The sequence below is a fragment of the Leptonychotes weddellii genome, chromosome 3, assembly GCF_054177405.1.
Source record: "Leptonychotes weddellii isolate Sample4059 chromosome 3, ASM5417740v2, whole genome shotgun sequence".
Classification (NCBI taxonomy): domain Eukaryota; kingdom Metazoa; phylum Chordata; class Mammalia; order Carnivora; family Phocidae; genus Leptonychotes; species Leptonychotes weddellii.
The window spans coordinates 128186533-128207436 of NC_138371.1; the positions used below are offsets into that span (position 1 = coordinate 128186533).

A 20904-nucleotide genomic window follows, 5' to 3' on the forward strand; every position below is an offset into this window, starting at 1 on the left:
TAAGTACGCAGCAGTAAACAGAGCGTCCGGCCTGCATGGCTCAAACCAGGTAAGTACACAGCAGTAAACAGAGTGTCCGGGATATAGTAACCACTCAATAAATGTTCTCTATCATTACAGGCCTTGATATCTGACAGCTGCTGTATTTCTATAGTTAAGAATCTTTTCCAGGGGTGCCTGGGTGGCTCAGTCGTTAAAGCGTCTGCCTTCAGTTCAGGTCATGATCTCAGGGTCCTGGGATTGAGCCCCGCATCAGGCTCCCTGCTCAGTGGGGAGTGTGCTTCTCCTTCTGCCCCTCCCCCCTGCTCATGCTTGCTCTCTCTCTCTCTCTCTCTCAAATAAATAAATTAAATCTTAAAAAAAAAAGAATCTTTTCCAAATTTGCTGACACCCACTGAGAAAACAAGCATATTTATCTTCATGTCAAAGGCTATTCTCAACTCCTCTTCTTGGTCAACTTTCTCAGTCAATTCAGACCATCCTGGCAGATTGGAGTTAAAAGATAATATATTCAACTCTCGATTATCCAGAACACTGAAAGCCTCATCTCCCATTAAACTGTTATTTAGACTGTGCAGCTATGAGAAAGGAGGGAGTTCTTTCTGTGCGAATGTAAGCACAGACACAGAGGAGAAAAACCAAGTGCACAGCAATCTATGCTATTACCACTTTTGTACAGAAGAGGGAGAAAAAAGGAAAGCTATACACAAACCCCCGCCCCATATATTTTTGCTTGTATATGCACAATATATTTATGCAAGAATACGCTACCTACCTAGGTAACAATGACAGCCTCTAGAGAAGTAAACTTGGTGGTTAGGGGAGAAACAGGAAAAACTTTGCACTTAAAAACCCTTTTATAATCTTTTATCTGGAACTATAATAATGCATTATCTAAACAAGAAGCCTACAGAAAGCTACTCAAATGCTCCATCATACACTATATTCCAAAATTACTTACCATTACCCATCTCATAAATACTTTCTTTAGGCTAAGAAAAACCCTTTCACAAAAACAATCTCTCTTCTTCCTAGTTATTTAAAAATAATTTTTAGTAACCCCCCCCCCCAGTCTTTCCTTTAAGGGAAAAAAAGACCATCACCCATTATGTGCCTGTTTAGCATTACAGCTTACCAAACAGGTCATCTGTCTACACAGATGCTATGCTAATTCTTCTCTGGATGTATAGTGTGGATTCAAATAAAAATTGCTGTCTCATAATCCATTGCTAAAATAATTAACACAGCAGCAAGGTAAGACTGTATCTGATTCACTGGGAATTTATTCTAATAATGGAGAATGTTCTCACTATAAAAAAGAAAATGATAATTATGTGACCTGATTGGTGTTAGCTAACATACTATGATACCATTATGGTAATAATATAATGTATAAATGTATGAAATCAACAGTTGTACACCTTAGATTTATATAATGTTCCATGTAATTATATCTCAATAATAAATAACCCAATAAAGAAGAATGGAGCAAAATTTGATTAGAACTTTGTATTTAGAACTCAAATCATCTCCTTCCCTCTCTCACCTGCATAATAGAATAGAAAATGATGAATTAAACTAGTTCTTCGGAAAAGTAGCTATATTCATGCATTATTTTCACAGCGCTTAGTATTTTAGGCTGTTGGAAAATCTACCTAGGACTTCTGTGTTCACTACTCAATAGTTTTAAGCCTTTTTATCGAAAAACTGAAAACTCTTTCAAAACTTTCACCTTACAGGGGCGCCTGGGGGGCTCAGTCGTTAAGCGTCTGCCTTCGGCTCAGGTCCTGATCCCAGGACCCTGGGATCGAGCCCCACATCGGGCTCCCTGCTCCGCGGGGAAGCCTGCTTCTCCCTCTCCTACTCCCCCTGCTTGTGTTCCCTCTCTCACTATGTCTCTGTCAAATAAATAAATAAAATCTTTAAAAAAAAAAAAAAAACTTTCACCTTACATTCTCAAGTTCCATCATGTTTCTTGAACAAAAATCTTATTGCTTTTGATAATGCCAAAATACCTTTCTTATTATACATAAAAATATTTCTAGACAGGCAGAACACCATGAAGGATTCAGCTTCTGCACAGGTACAATTAGGTAGCTGTATGATTTTATTTATGCTCACTGAAACTTTGTAAATTCATGTGTGTTAGAACCTCACAGTGATGTTGACTTGGAAGTCCATGCCGTCAGACCCTTCAACTGAGCCCCATCTTGTATAAAGATTCCTTTAGCATTTCAAAGACAGAATGCCCAGAGGGTCCAGGATAAGTCCAGTTAAACCTAAACTGCACTCTACAACCCACAGTTGGTTCCAAGCTGTCTTTCAGTAAAAATATATTTTCTATCATGTACTAAGAGCTTTTAGCAAACTTTATGAACTATGAAAAAAACTGAGGCATTATAAATTTGAAGCCCCATGTTCCATAAAGGAATAACAGAGCTAAGATATCTTGTTAATAATCTTAAAGTTAAATGAGTTTTCTTTCTCTCCTAAGAGGCAAATGAATGCATTTGAAAGTTCCAAACTAAAAGAATATCCCCACTCACAATGTGACATAAGACACACATTGAGACTGATTAAAAAAAAGAAGCCAGACACAAAAGGCCACATATGGTATGATTCCACTTATATGAAATGTCCCAAACAGGCAAATGCACAGGTACAGGAAGTAGATTAGTGGCTGCCTGGTACTGCAAGTACAGGGAGTGACCACTAATGAGTGTGAGGTTTCTTTTGGGAGTGATGAAAATTTTCTGAAACCAGATAGTGTTAATGGTTGCACAATTCCATGAATACACTAAAACACTGAGCTGCATACTTTAAAAAATGAATTTTATGGTATGTGAATTATATTTCAAATGCTTTATTTAAAAAAAAACATACAGAAATGGGGCCAAGCATCTTCAATAAAACACTTTTACTATGGGAATGCTCCTCCTTGCACAAGATATTCCATCTCAGAAATTCACAATGCATGTATGAAAGTTCTAACAAGTCCCATAGAAACCTGACTGCTGGGTTCAACCCAAGGTTTCCCCAACTCACTTGACTGAAGAATAGCTCAGCATACCAGTTACCCTCCCCACTGAGCCTGATACTATCCACTTGAGCTTAAATGTTCCCTGAAAAACATCAGGGAAATCTGCTTTCAATATTTCATAAAGCCAAAACAAAAATGTGAGTATCAGAAGAATACTATTTATCATCTGAGATGCACTAGTGGAACTAAGATGCACTAATGGAAAATGAACATTTACAACAAACTCGTACCGACTGTCTAATACAATACATTTCTAACAGGTACTTCATATATTTTTAAAGTCAGTTAACTAAAAAACTTTCCATGAATCTTTTGATAAAGAAAATTATAACCCAATTATTTAAACAAATATTTCTACTATAAATGAAAATTCATTAGAAAATATACCACCTCCTCACCCAATGCCTAGAGTAGATTTTTTTTAAGTTGTATTAGCTTTCTGGGGTCTGACTTATATCAAAAGACATGCAAGAAGTCCCAATAAATAATCTATAGCACTTTCAACTAAAAATAGAGACAGCTTTAAGAAAAAGGCACATTTTCTATAAAATGATCAACAAAGATATTAACTATCTGCTCTACGGCCCCAAAGCGAAGGAGTTCAACTGCATGCACAACTTGGATCAAGGTCATGAATATACTGCTGTTCAATAAAAGCAAGTCACAATACATACCATAGTGCTCCGATTATGTATTATATAAAGTACAAAAGCAGGGAGGGGGAGTTGTCTTGTTTTTCTAGAGATACAAAATACATGGAGCTCTCCAAAAACAACAGCATGATACAGGCAAATTTCAGGAAAGTGGACAACTTTGAGGAGAGAGGGCCTTCACAGGGAATGGTAACGTTCTTCAACACTGTGGTGGGCACAAAGGGCTCACCACACTTTCTTTGAATTTATGCTCTAAAAAGAAAACCTAAAACTTCAAAACTTCTACCACTTAAATCACAATACCTCATATATAATTTGTCATCAATTCTAGGGAACTTAATTTATCTTCTAAATCTGGTATTTAGTATTTAAAGTCACGTAAGAAAAACAATCTTATATAGATAACTTCTGATACTTGAAACCAACATATAGCTATACGCTAAAAACACTTATTAACACATGCATAATAAGTTCATAACTGATCGCTCCCACCCCCAAGACTGGTGTAGATGTAAAGTAAACTCTGCACCAGAAACAAGTTTTTTAAATGTGAATGATGTTGAATAACAGATAATTATTAGTGTTACAAAAGATATCCTAATATTACCTGGGGCAAGATTCAAAGGTAATCTTCTAGGTGAAATTGCTCTGGGGTGCTGCTTACTAATTTCTTCATAAATTTGAAGCCTCTCTTCTAAAGTGCCTATTATCAGTAAATATGTGTGAGATTCAAAGCATCAGAACTTTTATCTATGATAAAATGCTAATAAGCTTTAAAAACTGTTATAAATAAAGACTGCATTGTCAATATTAAAGCTGCGCTCAATTTTTATAACATTAAAAAAACTGCAGTGGTGAAATAATATGATCAGCAAAACACCATTTTAAACCCAATCTCCAGAGAAATCCAAAACTTCATCACAACAGATTCTACATCCAACTCAAATCATACACATACAAGACATACAGACTCAAAATACGCAGCACTTCTCTTATATTCCTTAGTGTACAACCCATGAAAAAGAAAGTGCTCCTTTATAACTTTTCTTACACAAATTCTCTAACTTGGTGAAGCCTACACACATCCCCACAAAAGGTTGTAATGCTTACTGATTAGGTTTTAAAAAGCAACCATTTTAGCATCGTGAATGTAAATGTTTTATAGTTTAAAAGACGAACTAAATTTTTAAGGTAGCTTTGACATTTAAAATCTTCAATGAAAATCCATTAAAAAGAACCCCATTAGTACAGATTGTTTAAAGTGGCGATTATTTCTTCCTGTAAATACAATGATATAAAATATACTTCTAACAGAAAGTTGTATCTTCCCTCCCAAGACCAACCTAATTTTATAGTACTCAATAGAGGATCTATATTATATGTTACTCTGCAATAACAATTTGCAAAGTAGGATGTGGTCTACTTCGTTATTCTAAAATAATATCCTGCATAATTTTCAAAGAGAGATTATATGCATTATTTCATATAAGCAATAAGACAATTTACAGGAGAATTTTAAGAAAAAGCAAACAAACCTGATTTTAAACCATAAGGTTTTTAATTGATTTTAATTCAGAAAACAAGTATTATTGTAAGAAGAACCCTTGGTGCCAGCGATCAAGGTATCTCTATACTAAATGTAGTGTTCACTATCAAGATTATAAATCAATACTTTAAAAAGTAATGTTTGATTTTGTTTAGACTCTTTCCTTCCCCCAGTAGTATGTTTTGGAGCTCCAATGTGCTGGGATTCAAAACCTGGGATATAGGAAAGATAATTTTCATATTCTGTTAACAATTTGGAGACTTTAAGAAATATCAAGGACCCTTATACTAAAATTTACATTAAGACTATTTTTTTTTACATGAAGACTATTTACTGCATATTTTTAAAAAGTAGGTCTCATATTTATGCCTAATCTTAAGAGTATTAAAAAAAAATTCTCCACTATCCCAGATATAACAAGTCTTATGAATATAGTAAAATTAAGACAAAACCAAACCATTTCAATGCCCTATTTGAAGTCACAAGTTGGAGCTCCAGAACTTACCATGGGGGAGAAAAGGTCCTAAGGAACCTAAAAAGATAAAGTAATGTAATTAGTTTTGTAATAATTACATTTTATAGTAAGCATGGATCTTGACATGGAACATATATTCATTTTACTAAACATTTAAATATCTGTATTATTAACTACATGTCAGTAACTGATAGTTTAAAGAAAAACATCAGTTATCTCACCTTTCCAACCTTCGAACATATTATGACTTTTGTCCAGATTTTTAAAAACACAAATTATTGATCTAATTAATATTTTAATTTCCATCATTTTCTTAAAAACAATTTAAGGAAAAAAATTAATGATTTGTGGTATTAAATTTTAAACACACAGAAAACCTAGATTAATTTGTAACAGTGATTAGGGTACAACAAATAAATTTTTCTCAAAGCTCATACTTCTATAAATGAATATGAATAGCTACCTATTTTTACCATATTTTTTAAATTTAAAAGTTCTGCTTTGTCAACCCCCTTGAACCATATTTTCATAATTATTTCAGCCATGTATTTATCCATGAGTAAATCTATTAGGAATATTAACTGCTCTTAACATTTAATTATGAAAATATTAAGGAAAATTTGCAAAAATACTACAGATTTCTAAAAAGGATAGGTTACCTAATTTGGAAAGAAGATTTGTAAAATTTTGCTCTATACAAATTAACCTACTTTGAAATTAAGAGAATGATTTTCATGTTGATGCTGTACATTACATACCCTCAGCAAAATTTCTTTGGCCTAATTCTTATGTTTAGAGGCTGAGGGTAACAAGCCTCTAGTTCTTTAAAAAATATTAAATTTCCCAGAAAGGGAATGCTCGTTTTCTTCCCCAGCTCTCTAGTTAGTCTAAATTGGTAACATTTTAATGGGTCAAGGAATTTAAAATTATCTGTGAGCATTTATCACTTAAGTATAAATAAATATCTAAATTCCTCTTCACTGCCATGTTGAACCTATAATTTTCCTAAATGGAAAAATAAATCCTGGGGCACCTGGGTGGCTCAGTTGGTTGAGCGACTGCCTTTGGCTCAGGTCATGATCCTGGAGTCCCGGGATCGAGTCCCACATCGGGCTCCCTGCTCAGCAGAGAGTCTGCTTCTCCCCCTGACCCTCCCCCCTCTCATGCTCTCTCTCTATCTCATTCTCTCTCTCAAATAAATAAATAAAATCTTTAAAAAAAATAAAAATAAAAAAATAAATGCTAACGCTAAAAATATTTGTCTTCAAATATTATTACAACTGTGCATTTATTTCAAACACTAGTTAAGATTAGGTAGAGGAGAAAAATCATTACATACTAAGTTGCAGAGCTTTTTCCAAGCCTTCATAATAACACCAATTTTCTGCATTCCGATCAATCAAGTTTTTGAATACTTCACTGGCTTCTTTTAATCTTCCCAATTTCAACAGCATTTCCCCTAAAATTAAGTTTAGATTCACATTCATTTTACTTAAACATTAAATGCCTTTCTGATCTCATAGATTTCACTAAGCATTATTAGTATAATAGATGTTTATGAAAGACAGAACCGTATGTGCTTCCCTTTGGGGCATGTTGTGCAGTTTACATAACTAACCACAGATTAATTCACAGCTTGTCTTCAGAAATGAACCTTCATTTACACATTTTATTATACTAACATTCATTTCTGGCTCCCTTCTACACCCCAAATATACACATAGGATATTTAGTTCTTAGTAAAAATATTTGCATCGTGCACATTTTTATATACCCTTTAAGATCGTTAAAGACTCCCTCTACAGACTGGTAAATAATTCTAATGAAACATCCCTACATTCCTACTGCTAGATTTGAATGTACTCTTTCTGATCAATTCATATATTAAACAATTCTCCGTTCAATTCTCTTAGTTTCCTTCCGACGGCACTAAAATTGGAGAAGTTTAACTCAGTAAAACAAAAACACTAAGTACCACTTCACAGCAAGAAACCACACAAACCAGGTTCATGTGGGGGTCACCCCTAAGATTCAAATCCTTTTACCAAGCCACACAAATTGAAAGTAGGCCTGGGAGGGGTGCCTGAGTGGCTAAATAGGTTGAGCGGCTGACCTGACTCCCCATGGGGCATCTGCTGAAGATTCTCTCCCTCTCTCTCCCCCTCACCCTGCTCCTGCGCCCACGCTTTCTCTCTCGCAAATAAATACATTGTTTAAAAAAAAAAAGAAAGAAAGTAGGCTTGGGAAATGAGTATCTAAACTTCTCAGATATAATGGAAAACACATCTAATCAAAGATAAAAGGGAGATTCTCAACAAAGGCTGTATCTCAACTTCCTATCGCTAAGACCTCCCCTTCCCCAAACAATCTATTTCAAAGAAATAACCCTTTGAAATGTCTTCAGATGTATTATTTCAGGTTTCATCATCTGGGAGGACAATATATTGAAGTAGTTATTATATACTATTATTTTACTATTTATATATATTACTCAAGCTCTAGAGGAAAACTAACCAGATGTAATTTCCAGTTTTACTACTTTCTCATACAAAATTCCAATGTCTACTTACCTATAAAATATCAACTATCTCAGTCCGCTTTTGTGATAAATGAATTAATTTAAAGGGGTTAGCACTTTAACCCCTGGAAGAAAGAAACCAGAACACTAAATTATTTATCCGCATTGTACCAAGAGTTTGAAAAATAGTGTTGTTCAATAGCCAAATTATGGAAAAAGTCCAAACATCCATAGACTGAAGAATGGATAAAGAAGAGGTGGTGTGTGTGTGTGTATAAAATAATATTACTCAGCCATAAAAAAGAATGATATCTTGTCATTTGCAATGAGATGGCTGGAGCTAGAGAGTATAATACTAAGTGAAATAAGTCAGAGAAAGACAAATACTGTATGATTTCACACATTATGTGGAATTTAAAAAACAAAACAGATGACATGCAAACCACAAAGCCAACTCTTAACAATAGAGAACAAACTAAGGGTTGCTGAAGGGGAGGTGGGTGGGGAGTGGGCTAAATGGGTGATGGGTATTAAGGAGGGCACTTGTGATGAGCACTGAGTGTTGAATCACTAAATTCTACACATGAAACTAATATTACACTATATGTTAACTAACTGGAATTTAAATAAAAACTTGGGAAAAATAAAAAATAAAAAGAAATACACAAAATAAAGTGTTGTCAATATTAGTATTATTCCCAAAAATTAAATCAGCACTATACATTAACTGGAAGAGCAGAGTATAGCAGTTAAAAATAAGGACTCATGAAAAGACATGAAGAAATCTTGAATTACTAAGTGAAAGAAGCTAATCTAAAAAACCTACATACTATGATTCCAACCATATGACATTCTGGAAAAGGCACACCTATAGAGACAGTAAAAGGATCAGTGGTAGCCAGGAGCTGGGGGCAAGGAGAAACAAACATACAGAGCATAGAGGATTTTTAGAGCAGTTAAACTACTCTATATGACACTACAATGGTGGATATATTTCTCAAAACCTAGACAAGAGTGAACCTTCATGTAAACTGTACTTTCAGTGGTAATTACCTGTCAATGTGGGGGTTCACTAATTGCAACGAATGTACCATTCCGGTAAGGAATGTTGATGGGGGCGGGGGGAGGCTTGCATGTGTGGCAGCAGAGGGTATATGTGAAATCTCTATACCTTCCACTCAATTTTGTTATGAACCAAAAATTAGAAAAATGAAGATTATTTAAATAAAAAAAGCAGCGGTGATTGACTGGCTCAGTTGGTAGAGCATGTGACTCTTGATCTTGGGGTCATGCGTTCAAACCCCATGTTGGGTTTAGAGTTTACTTAATAAATAAATAAATAAATAATAGGGACGCCTGGGAGGCTCAGTCAGTTAAGCATCTGCCTTCGGCTCAGATTATGATCCCACGGTCCTAGAACAGAGTCCTGCATTGGGCTCCTTGTTCAGTGAGGGGCCTGCTTCTTCCTCTGCCTGCCACTCCCCCTACTTATGCCTCTCTCTTTCTCTTTCTCTGACAAATAAATAAATAAAATCTCAAAAAAATAAAATAAAATAAAATAGTAAAACAAAAAAAGTAAGGGCTCTGAAGCCAGGAAGATGTGTTTAGAAATTAACTCTACCATCTAAAAGGCAGGGTGACTTTGGGTAAGTCCTTAACCTCTCTAAACTTTAGTTTCCTCAACTATAAAATGGGGATAATCTACCTATGCCAGAAGTGCTAAAAAATTAAATAAGGCAGTTTAAGCAATTACCATACTCTGAGACACAGGAAAAGTAAATAAACATTAGCTATTATTTTTATTAAGCTTTAGAAGTCCTGCAACTATATGAAACTTTAGTTCTAAACTAATTATTACTTTAGTTAGACATTTTATTATAGTATTGCTCGGAGAATGGTAACTGATGAACAAAACCTTGTTTAAAAAAAGATGTGCTTGACCCATTTCTAACAAGCTATTTATCAGGATCCTGCCTTCGTACCTAGCCCATATTGAAAATAAATGAATCTTGTTTTCATGATGACCCCAGTAACATCATTTACTATTCTCATTGTATTTATTTATTTCATGGATATATATTTGGGGGAGGGGAGAGGAAATGGAATCTGGAGTCAAAACCCCTAGACTCAAATCTACTACTACCGAGCTCACTTAGCTGTATGACTTTGGGCAAGTCACTTAACCTCTCTTTTCCTCAGGCCCTCAATTCTAAAATGGATGTAATAACCATACATAGTATTATTATGAGGATTAACTTAACAGCTTAACAATAAAAATTTTTTTTTATTATGTAGCAAGTCTTATTTAAATGTTAGAACAGAATAAAGTGCATAGTTTTTGTTCTTTTCTTTAATTGAGACCACTAAAAAAGAAAAAGCAGGTCAACCTACCTTTAATTTCTTCCACCAAAAGTTTATCACATATTTGTTTCTCATACGCTTCTATATGTTCCAAAGATTCCTGAAATAGATCTGCCTCTCTCATCACTTGATTCTGGTATAATATCAGTTCACTATATTCATAGTCTATTTTGTTGGGAGGAACCTGAAAAAAAAAAAGAAAAATTATTTTATTATAATTATATAAAATAGTTATAGATCTTTAATTGCTTACTCAGAAAAGTCATTCACACAGACTAAAAGAAGCAATTACAAATAGAACAGTGATTAATACATTCTTTAAAACAAACAAAAAGGTGGAATTTCTGCCTACAGCAAAGTAAAGATTCAGGTCAGCAAATCCTATACTCAAAGAAAAGTATGAAAATGGTTAAAATTCTATAGAATCTACCAAAAAAACTACTAAAATAAAAAAGTTTAGCAGGTGACAGAATACATGATCAAAATATAAAAATCAATTATACTTCCATATACTAGCAACCAACAACCCCAAAATAAAACTAAAATAATTTCATTCACAGTAACATCTAAAAGAAAAAAGTATATAGGAATAAATTTAGGAAATAAGACCTATACATTGAAGACTGAAAGCATGCTGAGAGATATTAAAGACCTATGTAAATGGAGAGACATTCAATCATGTTCATGGATCAGAATACTCAATATTGTTTTGACAGCAATTTTCTCCAAATTTATCTACAAATTCAATGCAATCCCTATCAAACTCTCAGCAAGCTTTTTTTGCAGAAATTGACAAGCTAATCCTAAAATTCAAATAGAGATAAAAGAAACCCTGCATTGCCAAAAGAGTCTTGAAAAAGAACAAAGTAGGAGGACATGCATTTCAAATTTCAAACTTACTATAAAATAACAGCAATCAAGATAGTGTGGTATTGGCATAAGGAAAAAGTGGAATTAATAAACTACAGCTTAGGGCGCCTGGGTGGCTCAATTGGTTAAGCGACTGCCTTCGGCTCAGGTCATGATCCTGGAGTCCCTGGATCGAGTCCCGCATCGGGCTCCCTGCTCGGCAGGGAGTCTGCTTCTCCCTCTGACCCTCCCCCGTCTCATGTACTCGCTCTCTCTCATTCTCTCTCTCTCAAATAAATAAATAAAAATCTTTAAAATAAAAAAAATAATAAATAAACTACGGCTTATTTATATAATGAAATACCAAACAGCAGCTAAAAATGGATAAACTGGAGTACCTGGGTGGCTCAGTCGGTTAAGCAGCTGCCTTAGGCTTGGGTCATGATCTCGGGATCCTGGGATCGAGCCCCCTCTTGGGCTCCCTGCTCAGCAGGGAGTCGCTTCATCCTCTCCTTCTACCCTCCCCGCGCCCCCCCCCCACCGTGCTCTTTGTCTCTCTCAAATAAATAAATAAAATCTTTAAAAAAAGTGGATAGGGGTGCCTGGGTGGCTCAGTCAGTTAAGCATCTGCCTTCAGCTCAGGTCATGATCCCAGGGTCCTGGGATCGAGCCCCATGTCAGGCTGTCTGCTCAGCAGGGAGCCTGCTTCTCCCTCGCCCTCTGCATGCCACTTCTCCCTTCTTGTGCGCTTGCTCTCTCTAATAAATAAATAAAATCTTTAGAAAAAAATGGGTAAACTAACCCTCCATGTATCAACACACATATATCTCAAGACATGTTGAATGAAAAAAAAAGCATATTGTCCATGTCAATTTTTAAAGACACAAAACAATAGTTTGTAACTTTTATGGACCTAAACATAACGTAAAGGTGACTAGGAACAATCAATACCTATTTCAGAATAGTGGCTACCTCTAGGGACATGAGAGACCCTTATAGCTACTTCTGTAATATTTCTCTTTTTTTTTTTTTTTAAGATTTTATTTATTTGACAGAGATAGACACAGCAAGAGAGGGAACACAAGCAGGGGGAGTGGGAGAGGGAGAAGCAGGCTTCCCACCGAGCAGGGAGCCCGATGTGGGGCTCGATCCCAGGACCCTGGGATCATGACCTGAGCCGAAGGCAGACACCCAACGACTGAGCCACCCAGGCGCCCCTGTAATAATTCTTTAAAAAATAATAAAATCTGGAAAAATTGTGGCAAAACATTAATATCTATTTATTTCATGATGCACAGTATATATTTTTTGTATTTTTCTATTTTGTATATATATTAAAATGTATTAACATGTTTATATAAAACATAAAGCAATATATATGAGAGAAGTAATTCCCACAATCACAAAACTACTTTCATTTTTATGTATTCTTTTCTTTCTTTAGTCATTTGAATGTCATCAAAATAAGAGTATAAAAATGTTCATATTATTTATTTTTTATCAAGAATTCTGTGTTTTAATTTTTCTAACTATTTCAAAAATTTTTCAAGTTTTCCCATAGGTCCCAAAGACTTTATTTTTTTAAAGATTTTACTTATGTATTTGAGAGAGAGAGAGAGAGCAGGAGGGAGAGGGAGAGAGAATCTGAAGGAGACTCTGTGCTGAGTGCAGAGCCCAACGTGGGGCTCAATCCCATGACCCTGAGATCATGACCTGAGCCGAAATCAAGAGTCGGACACTTAAGCAACTGAGCCACCCAGGTGCTCCCATAGGTCCCAAAGACTTTAATGCACAACTGGGAATCGGGGCAATATAGAAGCCAACTACTTTAGTTTGTGCAGGTAGGAGAAACAGAACAAAGTTCGTACTTACTTGCTGAGTTTGTCTAAATTCTTCCAACAGTTTTAGTGCCATATCATAATCTTTTAGCAAATGGTATGCAATAGCATATCCAATCCAGGAAGCACGCTGTGTTGGGCGCAACTGAAGAAGCTGATACCTTGTCTCCTAAAAAAATAATAAAATTACATTAAAAATTGTCTTCTTCTCTTTTTACTTTAACTTTCTCTAAAATATTTATATTTCACCACAGAGCTTTAAGAAAACAATTTAATGCCTTTAATTCCTTTCTAATGAATTGCATGAACAAACATCAGTTCCCAAATAAAACAAGTATTTTTTATGTTAGATTAAGTTCTAGAATACTCTGTAATGCTCCCTATAAAGCTGACCTTGGGGCCCATGCTTTTGTGCTGCCTTAGAAAATGTAACCGGAATTTCTTTTGGTAACTAAGCATCTTAGAAGAGAGACTAAGATACCTTTTTATTCAACTAAATTCTGCTGTTTATAAAATCACTCTATGAAATTATAATGTCTTTATTACATTGTTACAATAGGCCCTAGAAACAGGGCGGACACAGCCAGGGCAAACACTCAAAGGCAGACTGGACCTTTCTAACAGAGTACCACTTGCTGCCACTCTAAGACAGCGATCTATGACATGAGGGAGAAAACACCAGGAATTCCACCATAGCTGCCCCGCAAGAATCCAAATATCTTCACCAGCAGAAAACGCACCCTCCCTAAACTGCCCCCACCTCTTCATAGCTCGTATTTGCCTCCAAGTTTTAGGCACGTGCAACCGCTTGGAGGAACAGGGTCTCATGAAGAACACTAGCTGCAATGAAGTTCTGCAAATGTAGCATTTCGTTTCTATTGTGGGAACAGGTGTCAAGTGAGTCCTTCCACACTATATGCCACAAGGAGTAACATGATCGGATCTTTTAAGAAAAAGATATCTTTGAGACAACAGCTTAGACAGTCTCACCCCTCTGCCTGTGTGTGCCTGGTTCTTTCAGGTATATGACATCAAGCTGTGTCACTCCCATCTCTCCTCTACACCACTCCTTCTCTGTCACTTCCCTCCTTCATTGAAGTCGGGGTCAGTTGTTTTCTCTCTGCCAAATCCTGCCACTATCCTGTTACAAGTGCAACACTGTGGAGCATCCATCCAACAACCTAGTATTTTAGAATCAAGATTTCTTCATCTTTTTTTTTTTTTTAAGATTTTATTTATTTGACACACAGAGAGAGTACTAGCAGGCAGAAGGAGAGGGAGAAGCAGACTCCCCGTTGAGCAGGAAGCCCGACTCGGGGCTCAATCCCAGGACCCTGGGATCATGACCTGAGCCGAAGGCAGTCGCTCAACCAACTGAGCCACCCAGGCGCCCCAAGATTTCTTCATCTTTAATGATCTCCTTCACCCTGCTTTGTGGACCCACTCCTACAACCACACCCTAGACCTTACTGCCCCCCAGAAATCATAAATTCAGATAGCTAACTCTCTGGCCAAAGCTCTTACTCACTGACATTCCTACCCTTGTTCTGGGCTACCACCAGTACGTCTGGGTCCTTAGGTCCTCCGCATCTAACCGCCAGCTCTTGTATCTTCATTTAGTTCACTACCCCTTTGAGCAAGCACTGTCTTGCCAACATTCTTAATTTCCTTGCCTCATTCCTACAGATAACTGATTCTAACTCCCACACTTGGACTAAAAGAAAAACCACACGATCTGGAAGAATGACACCATTACTAAGCTCAGCAGCATGCTTGAAACCTCTGCAAAAATCTAGGCACCAGGCATAAGGATTTATGTGGCAGTAGAAGACAAAAGTAAACAGTAAATGAAAGAACTTAACTTATTTAAAGGGAATGTTAAGAGTTGGTGGGCTCCTTCAACATGAGAAAGGGATAATGAACAATCAAATCTACATAATTTCAGCCTATGCTCACCTCATTTTGAACCCCACATCTTTTTTTTTTTTAAAGGTTTTATTTATTTATTCATGAGAGACAGAGAGAGAGAGAGAGGCAGAGGGAGAAGCAGGCTCCCAAGGAGCAGGGAGCCCAATGCAGGACTCGATCCCAGGACGCTGGGATCATGACCTGAGCTGAAGGCAGACGCTTAACCATCCGAGCCACCCAGGCACCCGAACCCCCACATCTTTAAATTATACCTGTTGTAAAAACATGTACACTTAAGACTAAAGTACTTACTCGATAACCTTCAAGGTCTCTCATTTGGATCTGCAACAGAGAGAGATCCCTCAAAATTTGCAGATTATCTTTATCTAATTTGAGGGCATTTCGATAACACTTAATAGCTTCATCATACTTCTTATCAGAACGCTGCAAGAGTCCATACACATGCCAACCTACTAAGTTAAGGAAATAGAGACATTCAAGGATACTAGAATATACTGTGCTACATACCTAATATAAAGCTTACCTTAATGACGTGTTAAGTTGTCTGGGATTTATTTCAGATCATCTGGGGTCAGAGAAAGGGGGACAGTGAGGGGGTGGTAAAAGATGAAACCAGATTAACCTTGACTGACAGCTGTTAAATTACTGAAGCTGGGTGACGGGCACACGAGGGGTGCCTCATTCTACGCTTTCCACTTACACGTTTGGTATTTTCCATTATGTTTACATAACCTTAGAAAATTCTTGGCAAAAATTCTTCACATTCCCTACCCTTTACCCCCTCACTTTCCCACCCCAGCACCTCAACAGTCACTTATTCTTCATTACTATATATACAGAAATTGTAATTATCTCTTCAAACTAGTTTATATTCAATCAATTCTAAAACAACATGTAATCATCAGTTAATTCACTAGTGATACTAAAAACCACAAAAATGAAGTTTTTATTTACTGTAGATTAAAGTCTCAGCATATCCTGGAGCCAAAAAAACTATCATACTTACACGTCCTCTCTCTTTATTCTGGGGTAAGCACTGAGATAAAGAAATAAGTATTTAGTATTTCTAGAGACTCCTAAGCTAAATATGTGAAAGCACTACCTAGGCTATTGATGTTCAATACTGGCCAATAGCTAGATGAATGAAATGTAAAAAATTAAGGGCAACATGTGAAAAGATTGCAAAAAGGCATATAGATAGGCAAAATGGAAATGAAAATCAATTTTGATGATCTATCTTTAAAAAGTTATTTTTGTTTTTTCACAAACTGAGATTCCAGCCAATGAAAAATACAGTAAGTATCTACTGAAGTAACAGCTATGTCCCTGTGCAACAGAAACCCAACTGAAGAACCAATATCATACTTAATGCTAAATAAAATTTGCTTTAAAACAGGTTTTTTTCTGAATTTTTCTTCCAAAATGTCTAAAACAAAGTTTATGGAACACAAATTTTACTATATGAGTAAGTCATTCGGAATGACAGGAAAGTATCACTCGGTTTACAGATATGTAAGAAAAAAATGGGTTTCAAGTCACAGATCAGTTCCTTTTCTCTCACACTAAGCACAACTGAAGTAAAAAAGTACAAGGATTCCCTTTCAACTACTGCAATAAACAAACAAGGGGTAGGGAACAGAAGAAACTATTACAAAATGTTGGTAATTATGGAAGCTGAGTAATGGTACACGGAGTTCATTACATTTTCTCTTCTATACAAAATTTTCCAGAGTAAAGGTCTGTTTTTTCCTGAATTAGAAAACCCTACTAAGTGGAAAATAAATGAAATGATAAATTTCAATTATTGCAAAAGGATACAGACATGGCTCTTGACATCATTACGAAGTCCTTTACGAACAAATTCATACGCTTCTTCTTTTTTTCCTAAACAGTTCAATGTCAATCCTTTCATAGCCAAAGTCTCTGAAAAATATTTTTTAGCCTCTATTTACACACAAAGAATTCAAAATATTCTCTTAGCACTATTTTTTTTTAACTCTTAGTACTATTTTAATATGACATCTGCCAAGGCTTGTATTATTCATCTTTGTAATCATATAACTAGAACTTCTCTCCAAATGCAGAAAGTAAAACTACATTTAAGTATTTATTAAAGTGTAGCCTGAGTCCTTTTCTGAAATCCCTGAGGCTGGGACTGAGTTCCTCAAATGCCTTCTGCCCTTTAGAAGACTGTACAAAGGGGGCTGAGATTATTCTGCTGAAAAAGAGTAATACAGTAGGCACCCAAGTCCTGCTGTGTTAAATCTATGGCAGTAGCTGCAGAACTTTCATCCAAGATCAATTCTAATCACCATCCCATTTATACCCCACAAAAACAATCTACTTCAGCAAAGAGATGCACACAATGTAAAAATCAGCTTATTCAATATTGGAACACACTTTATTTTTGGCAATAAGTTTATTCCAACTAATTCTGGTTAGGCTAATTAACATCAGTTTGCATTTCAAGAGTGTAACAGTGGACTGCGGGAATGGTAACACAAAAATATATTTGAGGCAATTAATGAAAGATGGCTTAGAATGAAATAATTCTCTGAATAAATCCACAAGAATTAGACAAGAACAAGGTCTTCAAATGATCTCTGTGGACTCTGGTCGTCAGAACATGGTGATCCAGCAGCCCAGGCCCCTATAAACATCTGCATTTATCTGTTTTCATACAATGAACTTCCCTACAAGCTGCCATGTGGATAAAGGTTCTGTAGAGAAAAAACTTGAAAACAGGCTTTACGTTTCTCAAATTTTATGAACCGAAGACTTCTTTCCAGTTCCTTCAAAGAATGTTTAAAATGTTATCTGAAAGCTGAGCAAGGTCAGCCTACTTTCCCAATAAGATGGTCTCAAGAATTACCCATGTCTAATATTCAGAGACCCTAATTGGCGGTGCTCTGCTATAGGACCCTAACTAGCATGTCTGACCTTACCCATCCTTCAAACAAGCACCAGTCACCAGTGAAAAAGGATGAGACAAGCAAATAGAGACCTAGTAACACCAGTGCTGGAGAAACAGCTCAAGATAAGCAATCTAATGGTAAATCAATAGAATCTAATTTATTTATACATAAAGGTCAGCAGATATATAAGAATGACATTTACCAGAGAATAAAATACATGTGATTGTATCTTCATACTACTTCTGTACTGCAGATATTGTCTTCATTTCACATACATAAGAAAAGCATAAACTTAAGTTCTACCCAAAGTAATAGATGAAACGAAGTCTCTAAAAGTACTATTATATACTCCAAGTATTCCCCAACAGATCAACCAACCACTTCTCATTTAAAGTGAAGATGGTGCACCCACCTAAGCGTAATAAAAGGAAGGTAACCTAGAACAAGACTGATATGATGCATGACTAAAAATGTTTATGTGTTCTAATAAACAGCTACAAGGTCATGGAATCTGGGAAGTATTCTTCTTTCACCGTTAGGAATCTTATCTGTCTGATCCTGGAATTCGATTTCCCCAAAGCAGTCTCTCACAGATGAGACAGTACCTCCATGTTCAGCAAATTTTGGATTCGAAAGAATCATCTTGCAAAACTTGAGGCCATTTTTGTACTGCTTCTGTTCATAGCATTTCTGTAAAGAAATACGAACAAAATTATTTAATAAAATGAATATATAGGGAGCAACTTTTCTTTGCATTATATAAATTCTAAATTCAAGGTCCAAAATTAGATCTAAAACATATGTGATGGGAAGGTGTTATATCAATTTCTATCACTTATAACATGAGGTATATTTTTGTTACCTACTTCTTGCCAAGTTGTTCTAGTATGAGTATTTTCACTTTTATAGAAAAAAAGGGAAAAAAACCCACTTAATAAAAAGGGAATTTAATTGTCAGCCAATACTGCTACAACTTTTAAAATTCAAAATCCAAAAGCAAAAAATACGTGATAACAACACAGAAAAATACTAGGAACTGCATTATGTCTTTGCCACTTCAAGAACAGAACCAAGGAGGGCACCTGGGTGGCTCAGTTGGTTAAGCGACTGCCTTCGGCTCACGTCATAATCCTGGAATCCCGGGATCGAGTCCCACATCGGGCTCCCTGCTCGGCGGGGAGTCTGCTTCTCCCTCTGCCCTTCCCCCACCTTGTGTGCTCTCTCTCTCCCATTTTCTCTCTCTCAAATAAATAAATAAAATCTTAAAAAAAAAAAAGAACTGAACCAAGGCATACACACATACACACACACACACACACACAAACACACACACACACACAAGCAACTACTACGTGTCCAGATAAAACTTGTTATATATCTCATAGGTATCCCTCAAGGTAGGTGTCATTACCTCCTCCCTACAGATGCAAAAATTGAAATTTTAAGAGTTCATAAAATTTGTTTATAAATACCTCAGCCTACTTGCAAACTCTGGTCTGATTCCAAAGACCATGATCTTTCCATCACTAGGCTAATACAAGTGTGAGCAACACCTTTCTTCCTAAATACCACTTGCTAAGTAATCAGCACCTGTCTACCACAGCCACTAATCACAAGAACATCTCATCATCTTCTATTTACCCTCCCTCTTATGTTGCCATGGGTTTTCTTTCTAGTACTCAACATGCCAAGTTTGTGCCCACCTCAGGGCCTCTGCATGTGTGTTCCTTCTACTTGAAATGTTCTTCCCCAGATCTTCCTTACCAGCAGAATTTCATGTATCACCTGCCTGACCACTCTATCTAATACTTCCAGCCTCCCACCGCCCCACACACATATTCTCTATCATATTATTCCATTTTCTACACAGCACTATCATTCTCTGAAATTCTTACTTGATTACTTACTTAGTGTCTATCTTCCTCACCAGACTGTATGAGCTCCATGAGAACAGAGATCTTGTCTATTTTAAACGTTGCTTCATCCTCAGGGTCTACACAAATTAGGACTGCTCAAAAAATAGTCTACGAGGTTTAAAGCAAAACAGTACCAGCAAAGAAGGAGGAGGTGGTTAATCTTTGCAGCAGGGGTGGAATGTGGAGGGGAGAATTAGGAAAGAGTTCATAGAAAAAAATGTTTAAATTGAGGCTTCTTGGTTGCATCTGGGGAAGGGAACCTAGTAGCTGGGAGACAAGGATGGGAGAGAAACCTGAATTTCGAATCATCTGAATATATTCCCATTCCTAAAATATTTAAAATAAAAATAAAGGGTCACCTGGGTGGCTTAGTCGGTTAAGGGTCCACCTTCGGCTCACGTCATGACCTCAGGGTCCTGGGATGGAGCCCCATGTCAGGCTCCCTGCTCAGTGGGGACTACGCTTGTCCCTCTCCCACTGCCCCTCCCCCCTGCTTGTACACACTCTCTCTCGTGTTTTCTCTCTCTCTCAAATAAAATCTTTAAAAATAAAATTAAGGGGCGCCTGGGTGGCTCAGTTGGTTAAGCGACTGCCTTCGGCTCAGGTCATGATCCTGGAGTCCCGGGATCGAGTCCCGCATCAGGCTCCCTGCTCGGCGGGGAGTCTGCTTCTCCCTCTGACCCTCCTCCCTCTCATGCTCGCTCTCTCTCTCTCATTCTCTCAAATAAATAAATAAAATCTTTAAAAAAAAAATAAATAAATAAAAATAAAATTAAAATTAAAAATAGTGTTGACTATAGGAGTTCATCTGACAAATGACAAGAAGAAAAACAAGCAGAAGGAACCACTGGCAAACAGGAAAAG

At 36.5% G+C, this 20904-nt stretch overlaps 1 protein-coding gene across 7 annotated transcripts in view; it reads right to left on the reverse strand.

Moving 5' to 3' along the window:
• NAA16 (N-alpha-acetyltransferase 16, NatA auxiliary subunit) overlaps positions 1-20904 on the reverse strand; it is a 66004-nt gene that overhangs the window by 41852 nt on the left and 3248 nt on the right. For 2 of the 7 annotated variants that reach the window (XM_081814973.1, XM_081814977.1), the window contains exons 2-9: positions 18730-18814; positions 17028-17132; positions 15501-15658; positions 13315-13449; positions 10624-10777; positions 7054-7173; positions 5745-5771; positions 4301-4396 (exon numbers count right to left, since the gene is read on the reverse strand). In XM_081814973.1, the coding sequence (XP_081671099.1) occupies positions 4301-4396; positions 5745-5771; positions 7054-7173; positions 10624-10777; positions 13315-13449; positions 15501-15658; positions 17028-17132; positions 18730-18814 (880 nt within the window). The remainder of the gene's footprint in view (positions 1-4300; positions 4397-5744; positions 5772-7053; positions 7174-10623; positions 10778-13314; positions 13450-15500; positions 15659-17027; positions 17133-18729; positions 18815-20904) is intronic. The other 5 variants (XM_081814974.1, XM_031036580.2, XM_081814976.1 and 2 more) reach the window with 4 other exon arrangements.